The sequence below is a fragment of the Hyperolius riggenbachi genome, chromosome 8, assembly GCF_040937935.1.
Source record: "Hyperolius riggenbachi isolate aHypRig1 chromosome 8, aHypRig1.pri, whole genome shotgun sequence".
In the NCBI taxonomy this organism is placed as follows: Eukaryota; Metazoa; Chordata; class Amphibia; order Anura; family Hyperoliidae; genus Hyperolius; species Hyperolius riggenbachi.
In genome coordinates, this window is record NC_090653.1 from 42,936,002 (window position 1) to 42,952,341 (window position 16,340).

Sequence of the window (16,340 nt, forward strand, 5' to 3'; positions counted from 1 at the left end):
CTCTCTCTCTCTCTCTCTCTTCCAGTAGGGAATTGCAGATTTTCAAAACAGCTTATATACCATAGCTGGGATTTGAACCCAGAACCTAGTGTGTAGTAGGTATGTGTCTTAACCTCTAGACCATGACCCACACTACATGTTAAAGCTGGCAGTAGCATAAACCATACTTCCATTATGATCAATTCGATAGAAAAAGTAGCATGATTAAGGATTTGTACTTTTTGAAAAGCATGCCTATATACCATAGCTGGGATTTGAACCAAGGACCTTGTGTATAGTAGGTATCTGTCTTAACCTCTAGACCATGACCCACACTACATGTTAAAGCTGGCAGTAGCATAAACCATACTTCCATTATGATCAATTCGATAGAAAAAGTAGCATGATTAAGGATTTGTACTTTTTGAAAAGCATGCCTATATACCATAGCTGGGATTTGAACCAAGGACCTTGTGTATAGTAGGTATCTGTCTTAACCTCTAGACCATGACCCACACTACATGTTAAAGCTGGCAGTAGCATAAACCATACTTCCATTATGATCAATTCGATAGAAAAAGTAGCATGATTAAGGATTTGTACTTTTTGAAAAGCATGCCTATATACCATAGCTGGGATTTGAACCAAGGACCTTGTGTATAGTAGGTATCTGTCTTAACCTCTAGACCATGACCCACACTACATGTTAAAGCTGGCAGTAGCATAAACCATACTTCCATTATGATCAATTCGATAGAAAAAGTAGCATGATTAAGGATTTGTACTTTTTGAAAAGCATGCCTATATACCATAGCTGGGATTTGAACCAAGGACCTTGTGTATAGTAGGTATCTGTCTTAACCTCTAGACCATGACCCACACTACATGTTAAAGCTGGCAGTAGCATAAACCATACTTCCATTATGATCAATTCGATAGAAAAAGTAGCATGATTAAGGATTTGTACTTTTTGAAAAGCATGCCTATATACCATAGCTGGGATTTGAACCAAGGACCTTGTGTATAGTAGGTATCTGTCTTAACCTCTAGACCATGACCCACACTACATGTTAAAGCTGGCAGTAGCATAAACCATACTTCCATTATGATCAATTCGATAGAAAAAGTAGCATGATTAAGGATTTGTACTTTTTGAAAAGCATGCCTATATACCATAGCTGGGATTTGAACCAAGGACCTTGTGTATAGTAGGTATCTGTCTTAACCTCTAGACCATGACCCACACTACATGTTAAAGCTGGCAGTAGCATAAACCATACTTCCATTATGATCAATTCGATAGAAAAAGTAGCATGATTAAGGATTTGTACTTTTTGAAAAGCATGCCTATATACCATAGCTGGGATTTGAACCAAGGACCTTGTGTATAGTAGGTATCTGTCTTAACCTCTAGACCATGACCCACACTACATGTTAAAGCTGGCAGTAGCATAAACCATACTTCCATTATGATCAATTCGATAGAAAAAGTAGCATGATTAAGGATTTGTACTTTTTGAAAAGCATGCCTATATACCATAGCTGGGATTTGAACCAAGGACCTTGTGTATAGTAGGTATCTGTCTTAACCTCTAGACCATGACCCACACTACATGTTAAAGCTGGCAGTAGCATAAACCATACTTCCATTATGATCAATTCGATAGAAAAAGTAGCATGATTAAGGATTTGTACTTTTTGAAAAGCATGCCTATATACCATAGCTGGGATTTGAACCAAGGACCTTGTGTATAGTAGGTATCTGTCTTAACCTCTAGACCATGACCCACACTACATGTTAAAGCTGGCAGTAGCATAAACCATACTTCCATTATGATCAATTCGATAGAAAAAGTAGCATGATTAAGGATTTGTACTTTTTGAAAAGCATGCCTATATACCATAGCTGGGATTTGAACCAAGGACCTTGTGTATAGTAGGTATCTGTCTTAACCTCTAGACCATGACCCACACTACATGTTAAAGCTGGCAGTAGCATAAACCATACTTCCATTATGATCAATTCGATAGAAAAAGTAGCATGATTAAGGATTTGTACTTTTTGAAAAGCATGCCTATATACCATAGCTGGGATTTGAACCAAGGACCTTGTGTATAGTAGGTATCTGTCTTAACCTCTAGACCATGACCCACACTACATGTTAAAGCTGGCAGTAGCATAAACCATACTTCCATTATGATCAATTCGATAGAAAAAGTAGCATGATTAAGGATTTGTACTTTTTGAAAAGCATGCCTATATACCATAGCTGGGATTTGAACCAAGGACCTTGTGTATAGTAGGTATCTGTCTTAACCTCTAGACCATGACCCACACTACATGTTAAAGCTGGCAGTAGCATAAACCATACTTCCATTATGATCAATTCGATAGAAAAAGTAGCATGATTAAGGATTTGTACTTTTTGAAAAGCATGCCTTTATACCATAGCTGGGATTTGAACCCAGGACCTAGTGTGTAGTAGGTATCTGTCTTAACCTCTAGACCATGACCCACACTGCATAGTAGTAGGTACCTGTCTTACCCACTAGTAAGGGAGAGGCTGCAGCCTCAGGGCGCAGTGTAGGAGGGGGTGCACAATTCATTCAGCTGTCATTCCCAATTGTGTTTGAAGCAGAAAGAAATAAGAAAAGGTGATACATGGCAGCGACTGCAAGCCAGATAAGTAGAGATTAAGGTGTTGGGGGTGGGGGGGGGGCCCTGGGGCACCTCTTAGTGTAATAGCAATCAGTGTGTGACAGCTGGGGTGGGAGGGATGGGGGGGCGCACTTTGCTGTCTCAGCCTTGGGTGCTGAAGGACCTTGTCCCACCTCTGACCACACTACATGCTAAAGCCTGGCCCTGAGTGTGGTTGATGGTCTAGAGCAGTGGTCCTCAAACTAAGGCCCGCAGGCCGAATGTGGCCCCCTAAGGCTTTCTTACCGGCCCCCCACACAGAAAATGTATTGCTTATAAATGCAGTCAGCTACATCTTTAAATATTGGTGGTCCACATATGGAATAGCAGTGCAGCACCCCCCATCCACATGGAAGCCAGAAAGTACAAATCCTTAATCATGCTACTTTTTCTATCGAATTGATCATAATGGAAGTATGGTTTATGCTACCGCCAGCTTTAGCATGTAGTGTGGGTCATGGTCTAGAGGTTAAGACAGATACCTACTATACACTAGGTCCTTGGTTCAAATCCCAGCTATGGTATATAGGCATGCTTTTCAAAAAGTACAAATCCTTAATCATGCTACTTTTTCTATCGAATTGATCATAATGGAAGTATGGTTTATGCTACCGCCAGCTTTAGCATGTAGTGTGGGTCATGGTCTAGAGGTTAAGACAGATACCTACTATACACTAGGTCCTTGGTTCAAATCCCAGCTATGGTATATAGGCATGCTTTTCAAAAAGTACAAATCCTTAATCATGCTACTTTTTCTATCGAATTGATCATAATGGAAGTATGGTTTATGCTACCGCCAGCTTTAGCATGTAGTGTGGGTCATGGTCTAGAGGTTAAGACAGATACCTACTATACACTAGGTCCTTGGTTCAAATCCCAGCTATGGTATATAGGCATGCTTTTCAAAAAGTACAAATCCTTAATCATGCTACTTTTTCTATCGAATTGATCATAATGGAAGTATGGTTTATGCTACCGCCAGCTTTAGCATGTAGTGTGGGTCATGGTCTAGAGGTTAAGACACATACCTACTACACACTAGGTTCTGGGTTCAAATCCCAGCTATGGTATATAAGCTGTTTTGAAAATCTGCAATTCCCTACTGGATGGATGGATGGATGGATGGATGAGAGAGAGAGAGAGAGAGAGAGAGAGAGAGAGAGAGAGAGAGAGAGAGAGAGAGAGAGAGAGAGAGAGAGAGAGAGAGAGAGAGAGAGAGAGAGAGAGAGAGAGAGAGAGAGAGAGAGAGAGAGAGAGAGAGAGAGAGAATTTTTCCGGCGGAATTCCGAATTAAACGGAATTCCGCGGAATTACCCCGGTATATCGTCGGAATGGAACGGTAACGGAATTTCTATATGACGGAATGCGGAATTGTGACGGAAACGGAAATGGGCTATTCCGACCATGCCTGAGAGTCATAGGAATCGGCAGGCCCAGATTTTCCTCACAGGGGTCTATAGGCACAGATGTCCTGGCACCTTAGACTTCGCCCTCCATAAACCTACAAACCCGCCGAACCTCAACCGCAAGTATGCTGTCACTTCTCCCTTACTTCTCTTGCTCGTCTCAGGTAGCTACAGGTGCCCTTAGCATTAGGTAGCCAGAAGTGCTCTCAATATTTAATAGCTAGAGGTGTCCCCAAGTATTAGGTAGCTAGAGGAACCTCAGTATTAAGTAGCTAAAGGTCATCAGGACTCTGCACAGGGAAGGAGAAAGGGAGGCGCTCGAGGAAAGGGTAGTGAGCTGCCTTTCCATCTTGAGGCGCCTGTATTCACGTGCCTACAATGTCTTATGGTAAATCTGGACCTGGGAATCGGCTGAGTTTGGTCACTGCTCATATTGAAGCTCACAGCCTACTCAGACTCGGTGCTTAAATACAATAATGGCTCTCTCACCTGGAGGACAGGAGCAGTGATAATCACTCAGGCGATCAGTACAATTTCCTCCGTTTAAACATGGAGACGAGGAACATTCGTTCACCTCTTGATCACACAGCTCTCCCTCGAATCCTGCAGAGGAGATAGAGTATTAGTAGGGAATATGTTTTTATATGAGAGTAACCCTTGCATGGTTGGAGATGGTCTTACCAGGTGCACAGATACACTGGAAGTGGCCAAGGAGGTCGATGCACGAGGATCCATTGCGGCAGGGGTTGGAGTGGCACTCATTGTGGTCAGTCTCACAGCGGGTTCCCGTATATCCCAGGGGGCAGCGACATTCGAAGGAACCCACCGTGTTCACACATTCGCCGCCATGTTCACAAGGGGAGGGGCCTGAGAATAAATTGATGAATAAGAAATAGGAAGGTTAGACCAAATAAGCACAAGTAGATAGTATTCAGGAATACGAATACTGAAAAGTTCTGCCACTTCCTCAGCTGCAATAAAGGAAAGCAGGGCCGTTTTTAGGCAAAGGCATTCCAGGCCATTTTGCCTCTTGCCTCTTTGCCTGGAGTGCCATTGGTCCTGGGGGGCACTATGCCCCTAGATTAAGCCCTGCATCTTTTTTTAACCCAGCTAACTATGTAATAGGGATACTGAAAGTAATATAAAGGTTTACATAGACAGACTTTCTCCAGTTCCATCTGAATTTCGGATGGATTTGGGATGGATCTTAAAGAGACTCTGAAGCAAATTTTTTTGCTAAATTTACCTTTCCATTTGCTTCAGAAGTCTCACCAGCGCTAAACCGCCGCATCCCCACCAACAAACAAGCACTGCAGACCCCCCAAATGCCGGGGCAAACATCCACGACCAACATGGTCGTGGATTGTGCTGCCCTGAAAGGGGGAGCTATGAGCTGTAGCTCTGCCTCTCCCGCTGTCAATCGCTGCGCCGAACGCTGCCTCTCCCCGCCCCTCTCTGTGAAGAAAGAGTGAGAGGGGCGGGGAGAGGCGGCGATGTGCGGCGATTGACGGCAGGAAAGGCAGAGCTACAGCAGAGAGCTCTGCCCCTTCCAGGAAGCACCGTCCTTAGTCCCCCCCGGGGATTTGGGGGGTCAGCAGCCCTCGTTTTTCGCCGGGGATGCGGTGGTTTAGCGCTGGAGAGAGTACTGAAGCAAATGGAAAGCTAAATTTAGCAATATATTTTCGCTTCAGACTCTGAGAGAACCCGAGGTAGCATATTATAATCCTAATAGGATCCAGAGGCATGTCATGTGCACAATGACATGCCTCTGGGTCACTGTACCGCCGCTGCCACCCCCCCCCCCCTTGCACGCCCCTAAAAGATCGCCAGCCTAGCGACAATCTGCTTGTCGCTAGCTGGCTTTATTTATGTGAGGCTGTCAATCAGCCTTGTAGCATCGCCCCTCGATAACGTGCTCCTCCCCCGCCTCTCTCAGCCTCTGTTTGTTTCCTCCAATAGGAAGCTAAGCCACGACACAGGAAGTACTCCTGGTTTGCGAAGCAAACAGAGGCAGAGAGCGGCGGGTGGGGGGGGGGGGGGGAGGACCTGAGGGGGAAAGCACGTTATCATAAACCGCAACAATTCCCGATCGATCTCTTGCTAGAATTGATCCTGAATCAGCCTTGTGATGCCCTATCCGCCACGTCGCTGGCCCGACGCCGTCCCCCTGATGTGAAATGTGCCCCCCAGTGCATTATACATTTCCTGCCCGCCGCTTGTCCTTTGCTGGCTCCGGGCACAGTCCTTCATCCATACAAACACCCCACGTGGTTGCCGACACATGTGTGACATCACACACACGCCCTCATTACTCTGGCAACCACGTGCGGCACGTGTTTGGAGAAAGGACTGCCCCCTGGAGACAGCAGAGGACAAGAGGTGGCCACGGACAGGTAATGTATAGTGCACTGGGAACTGGGAGGGGTCACATTACACATTAGGTAGGACAGCCAGAAGTGTATCCGTATGGGGACTGTTTGTAAACTATCACCCAAAATAATCACAATTATGTCAGGTGATATACGCATGTACCATTAGTTATTTGGGACTTTGAAAGAAACATACATGACTGTAAAGTCTCATGATTGCACAGATATAATGTACAATGACTCACCTAACACGCACTCATCCAGGTCTTCATGACAGGTGGGGCCGGTAAAGCCAGGCTGACAGCGACAGAACACCCTGTGGGATGAAGGGTCCATGTCACATGTGGCCTTAGGGTGGCACTTATTTTTCAGACACCCATCCTCCATTTGACACAGCAGACCTGAGGACAGGAAAAAAGACACGGTCTTATGGCCGGTAAAAAAACAACTACATTACTCAATGAAGCGAAATGTTCTAAGTGCAGAAGTTCAAAGCAACCAATCAAATTGCTGGAAAGCAAATCTGATTGGCTGCTGCGGGTTACTGTACTTGGGTTATTGCACTTTCCCAAATAGCAATGTATTACTATAATGCCGACGCAGATGTAAATAGATGAGTCTGTTAGCTGTTATGGATGAAGTTCAAGTGACATGTGACATGATGTGATAACGAAATGTACATGCAATAATAACCCTACTAAGAAATTGTCTGAAGTCCTTTTCTGTTTGAAGTATGGCAAAAGTGTTAAAGGGCAACTGAAGTGAGAAGACTATGGAGGCTGCCATGTTTATTTCTTGCTAAACAATACCAGTTCCCTGGCAGCCCTGCTGGTCTGTTTGGCTGCAGAAGGGTCTGAATAACACCAGAAACCAGCATGAAATGAATCTTTCAGATCTGACAACAATGTCAGAAACACCTGATCTGCTGCATGCTTGTTCAGGGTCTATAGCTGAAAGTATTGGAGGCAGAGGATCAGCAGGGCTGCCAGGCAACTGGTATTGCTTAAAAGGGAATAAACATGGCAGCCTCCATATATCTCTCTCTTCAGTTGTCCTTTACAAAAAAACTAGAGCTGGTAAAGTAAATAAAAGCAAAACACTTTTATCTGGCTGAGGAAAACATGCTGTTAAAGTTCTAGAGCTGATCTGGAAAGTTCAAAGGGTCATAACTTCTGTTTGTTTGCAGTAGAATGAAGAAGATTTTACATCTGACTGTCAGGGCTGCTGCTTAGAATTCTGTCCTAAATATGAAGGCCTTAAACTGAAAATAAATAATATTAGACTCTGTGTTTCACCATCTTGACAGGCGCATGACTGCATGGAAGTTATAAAAACTTTAAGGGCTCATTCACACTGGAGGCGGTTTTTGAATTTTTTTAAGCGCTTGCGATTTTTCAAAATCGCCCTAAAAGCGCTTACACCATGCTATCCTATGCGCTAGTTCAGATTGGGGCGATCCGTCCGCTTTCCGTTCAGAGAAGAGCTGCATGGACTATTTCCGGTAGAATTTTGCTACAATGAAAGGTATAGGAAAAACGCAAAACGCGCACAAAATCGCTTTGTGCAGCGATTGCGGTCGCATCTTTAAGAATAAATTCATTGTATTTATTATTTTCCAGATCAAAGAGTTCACTTCCTGACTGACGTCAGAAAGTGGAAAAACGGAATCCCTCTGCAAAAAACGCCTACAAGAATGCTTACCAAAAACACCCAAAGCACAGAAATCACCGGGAAGGGGGGAAAAAAATGCTTCAAAAGACGTCCAACGTGACCGGAACGCAATGTGAACGAGGCCTAATTGTATATTGTACTTACATCATTCATGTGCTTATTGTGTGTGTTGTTACTGTGTGTTGATTTTGTTATTAATGTTCAGATGACCTTTCTTCTTTTTCAAAAAAATAAAAATAAAAAGTTTAATTTAAAAAAAATTAGTTTTTACCGATCTTTCCTGGAGGGCACTGGCAGGTGAACGTCCCCACGTGGTCGATGCAGGTAGACCCTTTTGCACACGTGGCCGTCTCGCAGTCATCAATGTTGTGCTCACAGTTGACACCAGTCCATCCATTGACACATACGCACTTGAAGCCTCCGTCTACATTCTGGCAAGTCCCCCCATTTTTACATATGCCGGGAGTCAGACATTCATCAATGTCCTTGGAACAGAGTCCGCCTAGCAGGGAGGAAGAGACAAATATTAGTAGTGAGCTTCAGGAAAGAGCAAACAACTAACTTCAGGGGTTGCAAGCAGTGCTGGGCCAAAATTACGCATGAGCGTAATTACGCATCGTAATTCAATTCAAATTTACGCATAAGCGCTATGCGTAATTTACGGTCTTACGCGTAATTATTTACGCGTAAGCAGTAAAGTGGTATGGTAATTACGCTGTCTACCGTAATTGCTAGGTATGCGTAATTTTACGAAGACTTACGTGTAATTTTACGCGTAATTACTAATGTAAAAACTCCCCTTTTCTAAGAGTAGCCAATCAGTCAACATCCTAAGCAACCAATAGTATCTTCTCCCGCCCTTCAGTATGTAAGCGTACATTTTGACGCATACGAATGATGTGTACGCAATAGCTGTCACATTGACGGCTATTGCGTACACATTGTTCGTATGCGTCAAAATATACGCATTCATGGGTATTACGGCACTACGCGTAACATTGCAGCGTAAGTGCCTACATTACGATATCCTTACACGTAACTGCGTAAGTTTACGCGTAATTACAGTGATGACCCGTAGATAATTTAGTACGCCGTAACTGTAATTGCGTATTGCGTAATTGCGTAGAATTACGTGCAATGACCCGTAAGCGTAGATTTTTTCATTACGACCAGCACTGGTTACAAGAGGTGATCTCTTCCACGAGTAGAAACGTCATATGTGTTCCCCTACCCTCAACCCCTCCAGGACTCTATCAAGGCGGACCTGAACTCTGAACTTCCTCTCTGATCTAACAGATGAGCAGCAGCATAATAAGTTTAAAAAAAAACATTTATTTGTTACAACTTACAGAACTCCTGCAATACATCTGCAGTGTTTCTACTTCCTGGATTCATTGAAGCAAACAAAGGGTTAACATCCTGTGTTTACATCCCTGCTTCCAGCTCTTTGGGCTAATTTCCATAGCGGTGCTATATGAATCAGAGCAATACTGCTTCCCCAGAGCTTTTGTCCAATATATGAAATATTTATGTGTAATCTTGAGCATAACAAACAGAGAATGTGCATAAAACATTTTATATATGGTATTTATTAATAGACAATTAGGATATCAGCCTAGAGAAGACTCTAAAGTTGTATAGACTTCACAGACAGGAAACTACACAGGAGTATACAAAACAAAGTGTATATAGGAGAAAAAGGAAGCATGATGGGTTTTGTGGTCACCTGTCCAGCCTGGGGGACAATTGCAGGTGTATTTTTCCAATCCATCTATACAGGTTCCTCCATGCTGACATTTATGGTTGATGCAGTCATCAATGTTCTCCTCACACTGCGACCCTGAGTAACCTAGACAACAACATGGGGCGATGTCATAAAATATACGAATGACAATTTTATTACATTAAGAACAAACGTCCTTTCCAGGAAGGTAACATTTCTCTTCAAGGTCGAACTATACATATTTTTAGGGCTAGCATGCCTGGATTTTTTTTAACGACATCAGTCTGACCTCAGTTAGTCAGCTTGTCTTTTTGATAGACCACAATATAGTTTCAGCTCTCCTTCCTCTAGAACACACATGTTAAACTCCGGCCCGCGGGCCAAATCTGGCCCTCAGAGCCATTAAATTTGGCCCTCAAGTGGTTTCCCCACTTTGCATTATGTATGGCCCACTCTACACCACCAGGGAAGCTATATTAGAGGTGAAGCCCTTGAACACCGGGGAAAGCACATGGGGGCGGTAGGGGGAACGCACTAAACACTAGGGAACTGTATAGGGGAGGGTGGGGGCCTCTGGACACCAGGGAACTGTATGGGGAGTGAGGACCACTAGACACCAGGGAACTGTATGGGGGTTGTAGGGGGCCATTAGACACCTGGAAACTTTATAAGGAAGGATGATGTTCAGTAGAAATTGAGGTTGGCCAGCGACTGGGTCCCAGTGTTCAATTTCGGCCCACATTCTATTTGAGTTTGACACCACTGCTCTAGAATGATAAGAACATCAACTGGTGATGTCAGACTTACTACTAAACGGAAACTGATGTCAAAAGTCTGTTTACACAAGCACTTCAAGGGCCCCTGACCTAAACCTGGGCAATGTAAACTGAACCTCCTTCCCACACAGAACATCCCTCCTGCCCAGCCCTGCTCTGATTAGCTGTGGAGCTGTGTTGGTCTGCCCTACACACGCCCCCTCCTGCCCTGCCCCACTGTGATTGGCTGCGGTGCTGTTTGGATGGTGTGCAGATGTGGGGTGCATGATGTCCAGAGAGATGCATGCGTAGTGCGTGCCACCAGCTAATTATGTTAATAAGATTCAATGAAAACTTCATGTAACAACAATTTTTTTAGATATGCTCTGGAGAACAATATAAATATGTTAACTATTTCGTAGAGGATCAGGAGGATGTTCCTCAGTGTCTGGAGAAAGTTCTTCCCCTTTTACCTTTCAAACTTCTTCAATGATTATTTAATATGATGGATGGTTTCACTTACCTCTTTGCCTGCTGCGATCTATGGAACCACTGGAAATTTAGACATGTAATTTTTACTGTAGGCACCATCTGGTTTTAAAACTTAGCATCTCCATCCAGTTCTTTTAGGGTAGACCATCAGAATTATTGCAGTCTAAGGTTATTTTAGAGTATAGGTAAAGGTCTGGGCATTACTCAACAGGGTAATTTGAGGGCAGGGCTGGATTTCTGGAAAAGCAACAAAGGCCCGGGCCTTGGAAGGTTGCAGCCTAAGGGGGCACCTGGACATGAACTAAAGATTGCTACATATGAAAGAAAAGGCTGGGGAGCAACACATGAAAATGGAAGCTGACCCTCAAGGGAGCTGTACACAAAAGAGAGGATCTGCAGTACATAGATGTTACACATGGAAGAGGGAGGGGCACTGCTGCACATGCAAGGCGAGCCACAACATACTTGGCCTAGGGGTGGAAAAAGTATAAATCTGGTGTTGTTTGTGGGAGGTAAGTTTAGTGGAGGGTGCCCAATCACAAGACTTACTATGGTGTCCTATGGTTTGTAACTAGTCCCCTGTGGGAAAACCCACCACTGAGCTGCCCAGAGGAATGTCTTTTGGCCTCTGTAGTCCTAGACATGCAAACTAAACCAAGTCAACTTGTTTACCTGAGAAAAAGTAGATGAGCCACCAAATGATGATGATGACCTATGCGGAAATCCCTGTGGTTAAAAGGTGCCCAAATGACTTACATGTCAAGGACAGATCCTTACCTGGTGGACATGCACACTGGTATAGGTTAATGTCTGTTTGTTGGCAAGATCCCGAGTTGAAGCAGCTGTGTATGGAGCACCTTCCTTTCTTCTTCTCGCAGTGCACGCCATCGTACAAATCCGGGCACTTACAGTGGAAGGTTCCGAAGCCATTTTCACAAGTTCCACCATTTTTACAGATGCCAGCCTCCTGGCACTCATCTACGTCGTCCTGACAAGCATCCCCAGTAAAACCAGGCTGGCACTGGCATTCGAACGAAGGTGTCTTGTTGACACATTTGCCGTTATTCTTGCATCGGTTGTGGTTGGTGGCACAGTGGTCATTGTGCTCGCAGTTCTTGCCTAAATGACAAAACAGAAATATTACCACTAATAAGATAATCATATTATATCTACTTGGGTTCTTCTCATTTAATTAAAAAATAAACTGTTTTGATAATTTTGGCTCCCAACAAGCAATGTCGGTGTCCTCGCTCATGTATCCATTGCCATGAAGGTGATTGTTTGGTCATGCAAAGTGCAGGGACAGATCTAGACCAAGTTGCCCTAAGTTGCGCCTGGGGCAAGGTCAGGTTTTGGCGCCTAAACTGCCATTCCCCATCCACACTTTACCGCCTTTTTAAGAATTCAACAAACTGCGCCTGGGGCAAGAGACCCGCTTGCCCCCCCCCCCCCCCCTAGATCCGTCCCTGGCAAAGTGTTTGGCTTCATGAACTTCTCCATAGATGTTTTAGCTGGAGGGCAGTCAGATCATGGATGAACGTTGGCTTCTGAAGTACTGCGTGAACAATAATGCTAGAGCACCATTGATGTAGCTGCAGGTATTGGTGCATCACTGTTCTGCTACCGATTTTTCCAATGTTCTGGAACTCAGGTGCACATGTCAAGGTCAAGTGTAAATGGTGGCCATACATCAGCATGTCGGATTGACAATGCAACCAATCGGGCCAATTTGGTCACATTAATCGGTCGGACATGCTGCAAGATGTAGGGTCAACTTGCTCAATCAGGTGCGCAGTGGTAACAGCGACTGATATCGAGACGAGCGTAAAACATGACTAAACCCCCAACGCTGTTCCCTCCTAATGTGTGATGTGTCCCCCGGTGCCAGTGCACTATACATTAACTCACCGTGGCGGCCGCTTGTCCTCCGCTGGCTCCGGGCTCTGTCCTTTGTCCAAACACATGACCCACGTAGTTGCCGGAGTAACATACGTGCCCACGTTACTCTGCAACATGTGGGGCACGTGTATAGATGATGGACTGTGGCCAGAGCCGGCGGAGGACAGCAGAAGACAAGCAGCGGCCACGGACAGGTAATATATAGTGCACTGGGCACCAGGGGCATATTACACATTAGGGGAGAATGTCGGGCCGGCAAGGTGACAGATGAGGCTTCACAAGGCCAATTCCATATCAATTTCAGCATGCAACTGATCGGGAATCTGTGGTTTATGGGCAGCCGGCAGATCTCTCTCTAATCAGATTTGATTAGAGAGAGATTTGCCTCTTGGTCGAATCTGGCCATCATCGCTAAATATATGGCTACCTTAAGACTTCTAGTGTGTCATTGTTCTTCGATCTCAAATGTTGTAAGTAGACCTTTAGGTGTCAGAGTGTGTTTGTTCTAGTGCAGTCTCATTTTGCTTGAAGATTCAAGATAACTCCTGGTGGTTGATCTCTGCAATGAGAGAGGCCAGGAGCCCAATGGTGCAGTATTTTTAAGATATATGGCTGAAGGTGATGTAATGATATATACTCACAAGGGTGGGTTGCACTCCTACAACCACTGACAGAGCCTACGGGAAATTGACCGTTCCCACTCGGTAGTCCAGGTCTGCTATGCAGGTACTGGCTGGTCTCTCTCCTTAGGTTAATGTGACACCGGGTGTCCAATACTTAACCCCAAAGCATAGAACTAATGTAAAATAAACTGTTGGAGGCGCCCAAAGGTATATTCTAATCTCTAAATGTTACTGTATAGGAGTAGATCATTCTTACTTACATAAAGAACAAACCACATAGGTAAATGTAATGGTTTAATGATGCACAATAAGACAACGCATTTCACGGGTGCTAGCCCTCTTCCTCAGGTCAATAACAAATGCCTAAGTTTGCAGCAGTCACGGGTGTGAGCGCCTCTCCCACACCGTGACCGAGAGGCGGCCACACCCGTGACTGCTGCAAACTTACCATTTACCTATGTGGTTTGTTCTTTATGGAGGTAAAAGTTTTCTACTCCTACACAGTACCATTTAGAGATTAGAATATACCTTTGGGCGCCTCCAACAGTTTGTTTTTTATTTTGCTTGAGCTTCAAGTGCCGCTGGCTTGTTTTTCTTGGTCACCAAAGTTTCTCTCTGCAGTTATTAATTAGAGGAACTACTACGAAAATATTTTGGCCCAAAGTATGTTCCTGATCCATTCCATGACTAACAACAAGCCACAACCTAACTGCCAGTATATTACTGTGCGTACAGCGCCGTTGTGCAAGAGTCTTCAACCACCCCAAGGCTTTCGACTCATTTTGTTACATTCCAACCTGTAATTTTAATGTTTTTTAGTCTTATTTTATGTGATGGATGATGGATCTACACAAAAATTGTCTGTTGTGATGTGAAATTAAAACTGGCCTTATGTATTCAACCTGTGAAGCCTTGGTGCAACCAATGACCTTCAAATGTCACATAATTAGTAAAATGCAGTCCACCTGTGTGCAATGTAAAAGTGCCATACATCAGACGATGTATGGGCAGATCGACCAAGAGACATATTTGTTGCCTGCCCATACACCACAGGCCGATTCCCAATCGATTTCAGCATGAAATCTCTCCGAAATTGGCCTTGTGATGCTGTATCCGCCGCCTCGCCGTCCATGTCAGACAAGGGCCCACGTATACGCCGGCAACCAGGTCGGGCGCAAATATGGGAGGCAGTGCAGAGACGGAGCCAACAGCAGAAACTGGACAGATAAAATGTAATTGCATGGGGCACCTTTTACATTAGGGGGGACAGCGCCGGGGGTTCTGTTGCATTTGCCACTCATCCCGATATCACGTCCTAACCGCCGCACACCCGATCGAGCATGTTGGCCCTGTATCTTGCAGCATGTACGATCAATACATGGGCCCAATTCTGGCCCTTATTTTCCTATTGAGATAAGCTTGTTACTGTAGATAAAAAAAAAAAAGACTTCCCACAATCCTGTTGGCACTGCACAGTTCGGCACAGTTCAGCAAAGGCTCACAGACCAGGTAGAAAAATAATAAATAAATTAGGGGACATATAGGGACCAAAAAAAAAAAAAAAAAGCTTTACATATTTATGTGGGGCACTAACTGGGCCGTATTTACCATAAGGCACTGTAGGCACATGCCTACAGGTGCCTGATTATGGAAAGGCGGCTCACTTCCCAATCCTCAGTGCCTACCTTCTCCAGAGTGTAAATAGGAGGTTTCTTACCCAGCTCCCGGCATTCCACTGATGAGATCTCCCTTCAGTCGGGGGCACCTCTAGCTTCTTTATGCTGAGGGTACCTCTGGCTACCTAATACTAAAGGGCACCCGTAGCTACCTATGATGGGCAAGGGAAGTAAGGGAGAAGAGACAGCTAGGACAGCCAGTATACTTGCAGTGTGGTACAGTGGGGCCTTATAGGTTCATGGAGGGCGAAGTAAAGTTTAGGGTGCCAGAACCTCTGTGCCTATAGGTGTGTAAATCCGGGCCAGGGCACTAACTTTTTTCAACTTTAAATCAGGCCCACTATGCCATTCTTCAGAAGACTCCGGACATCAACTTCTGATTGTCCTGAGACTCACTATTTTATTCTGGGAAATCCCAACACACAATGACAGCCCTCAACAATACATGAATTATTCGTATGCAGGACTATACTTTCATTAGAAGTCAGCAAGGAAATGTGTTCATTGAGAAAAGGTTTCTGACGAGAAAGAGGAAGGAGGACATAACGGGCAGTCCCGGCACTGATGATGAGGAAGGTTTGTGCCCAGACACGTGATCACACTATTGTGATGTTACTGGAACACGGAACAATGCTCGTACTCCCCTGTAAGTCCTAAGAATAAAGTGACTCAGCTGTGGAACGCTACAGGAAATCTGGGTGTGGCCTAGTAATGCTCATAAAATGTGTGAGGTGGATTTCCAGTACACCATGACCAGTCTAAGATTTAATGGGCCCTGTATGAACCCTCCACATGGACCAAACCAATCAGAAAGAAGCTTTCAGCTTTTTGTTGCTGCCACTGACAGCCAATCAGAAGCTGTTAAAGTGTACCTGAGAAGGTGGATAAAAGAAGTTTTATACATACCTGGGGCTTCTTCTAGCCCCCTCTCGCTGATCCGTCCCTCGCTGTCCTCCGCCACCGCCTGGATCCTCTACAGTCTGGTCCAGTAACTTCGGGTCTCGAGGCTTGCTGCGCATGTGCAGTACTACGCTCCAGTGCGACGGAGG

The 16,340-nt window shown here is 44.7% G+C and overlaps 1 protein-coding gene across 1 annotated transcript in view; it reads right to left on the bottom strand.

The window, feature by feature from the left end:
• Positions 1 to 16,340, bottom strand: part of NOTCH4 (notch receptor 4) — a 174,381-nt gene that overhangs the window by 96,686 nt on the left and 61,355 nt on the right. The window contains exons 4-9 of the mRNA XM_068250322.1: positions 11,871 to 12,212; positions 9,850 to 9,972; positions 8,395 to 8,625; positions 6,698 to 6,853; positions 4,765 to 4,950; positions 4,573 to 4,686 (exon numbers count right to left, since the gene is read on the bottom strand). Of these exons, the coding sequence (XP_068106423.1) occupies positions 4,573 to 4,686; positions 4,765 to 4,950; positions 6,698 to 6,853; positions 8,395 to 8,625; positions 9,850 to 9,972; positions 11,871 to 12,212 (1,152 nt within the window). The remainder of the gene's footprint in view (positions 1 to 4,572; positions 4,687 to 4,764; positions 4,951 to 6,697; positions 6,854 to 8,394; positions 8,626 to 9,849; positions 9,973 to 11,870; positions 12,213 to 16,340) is intronic.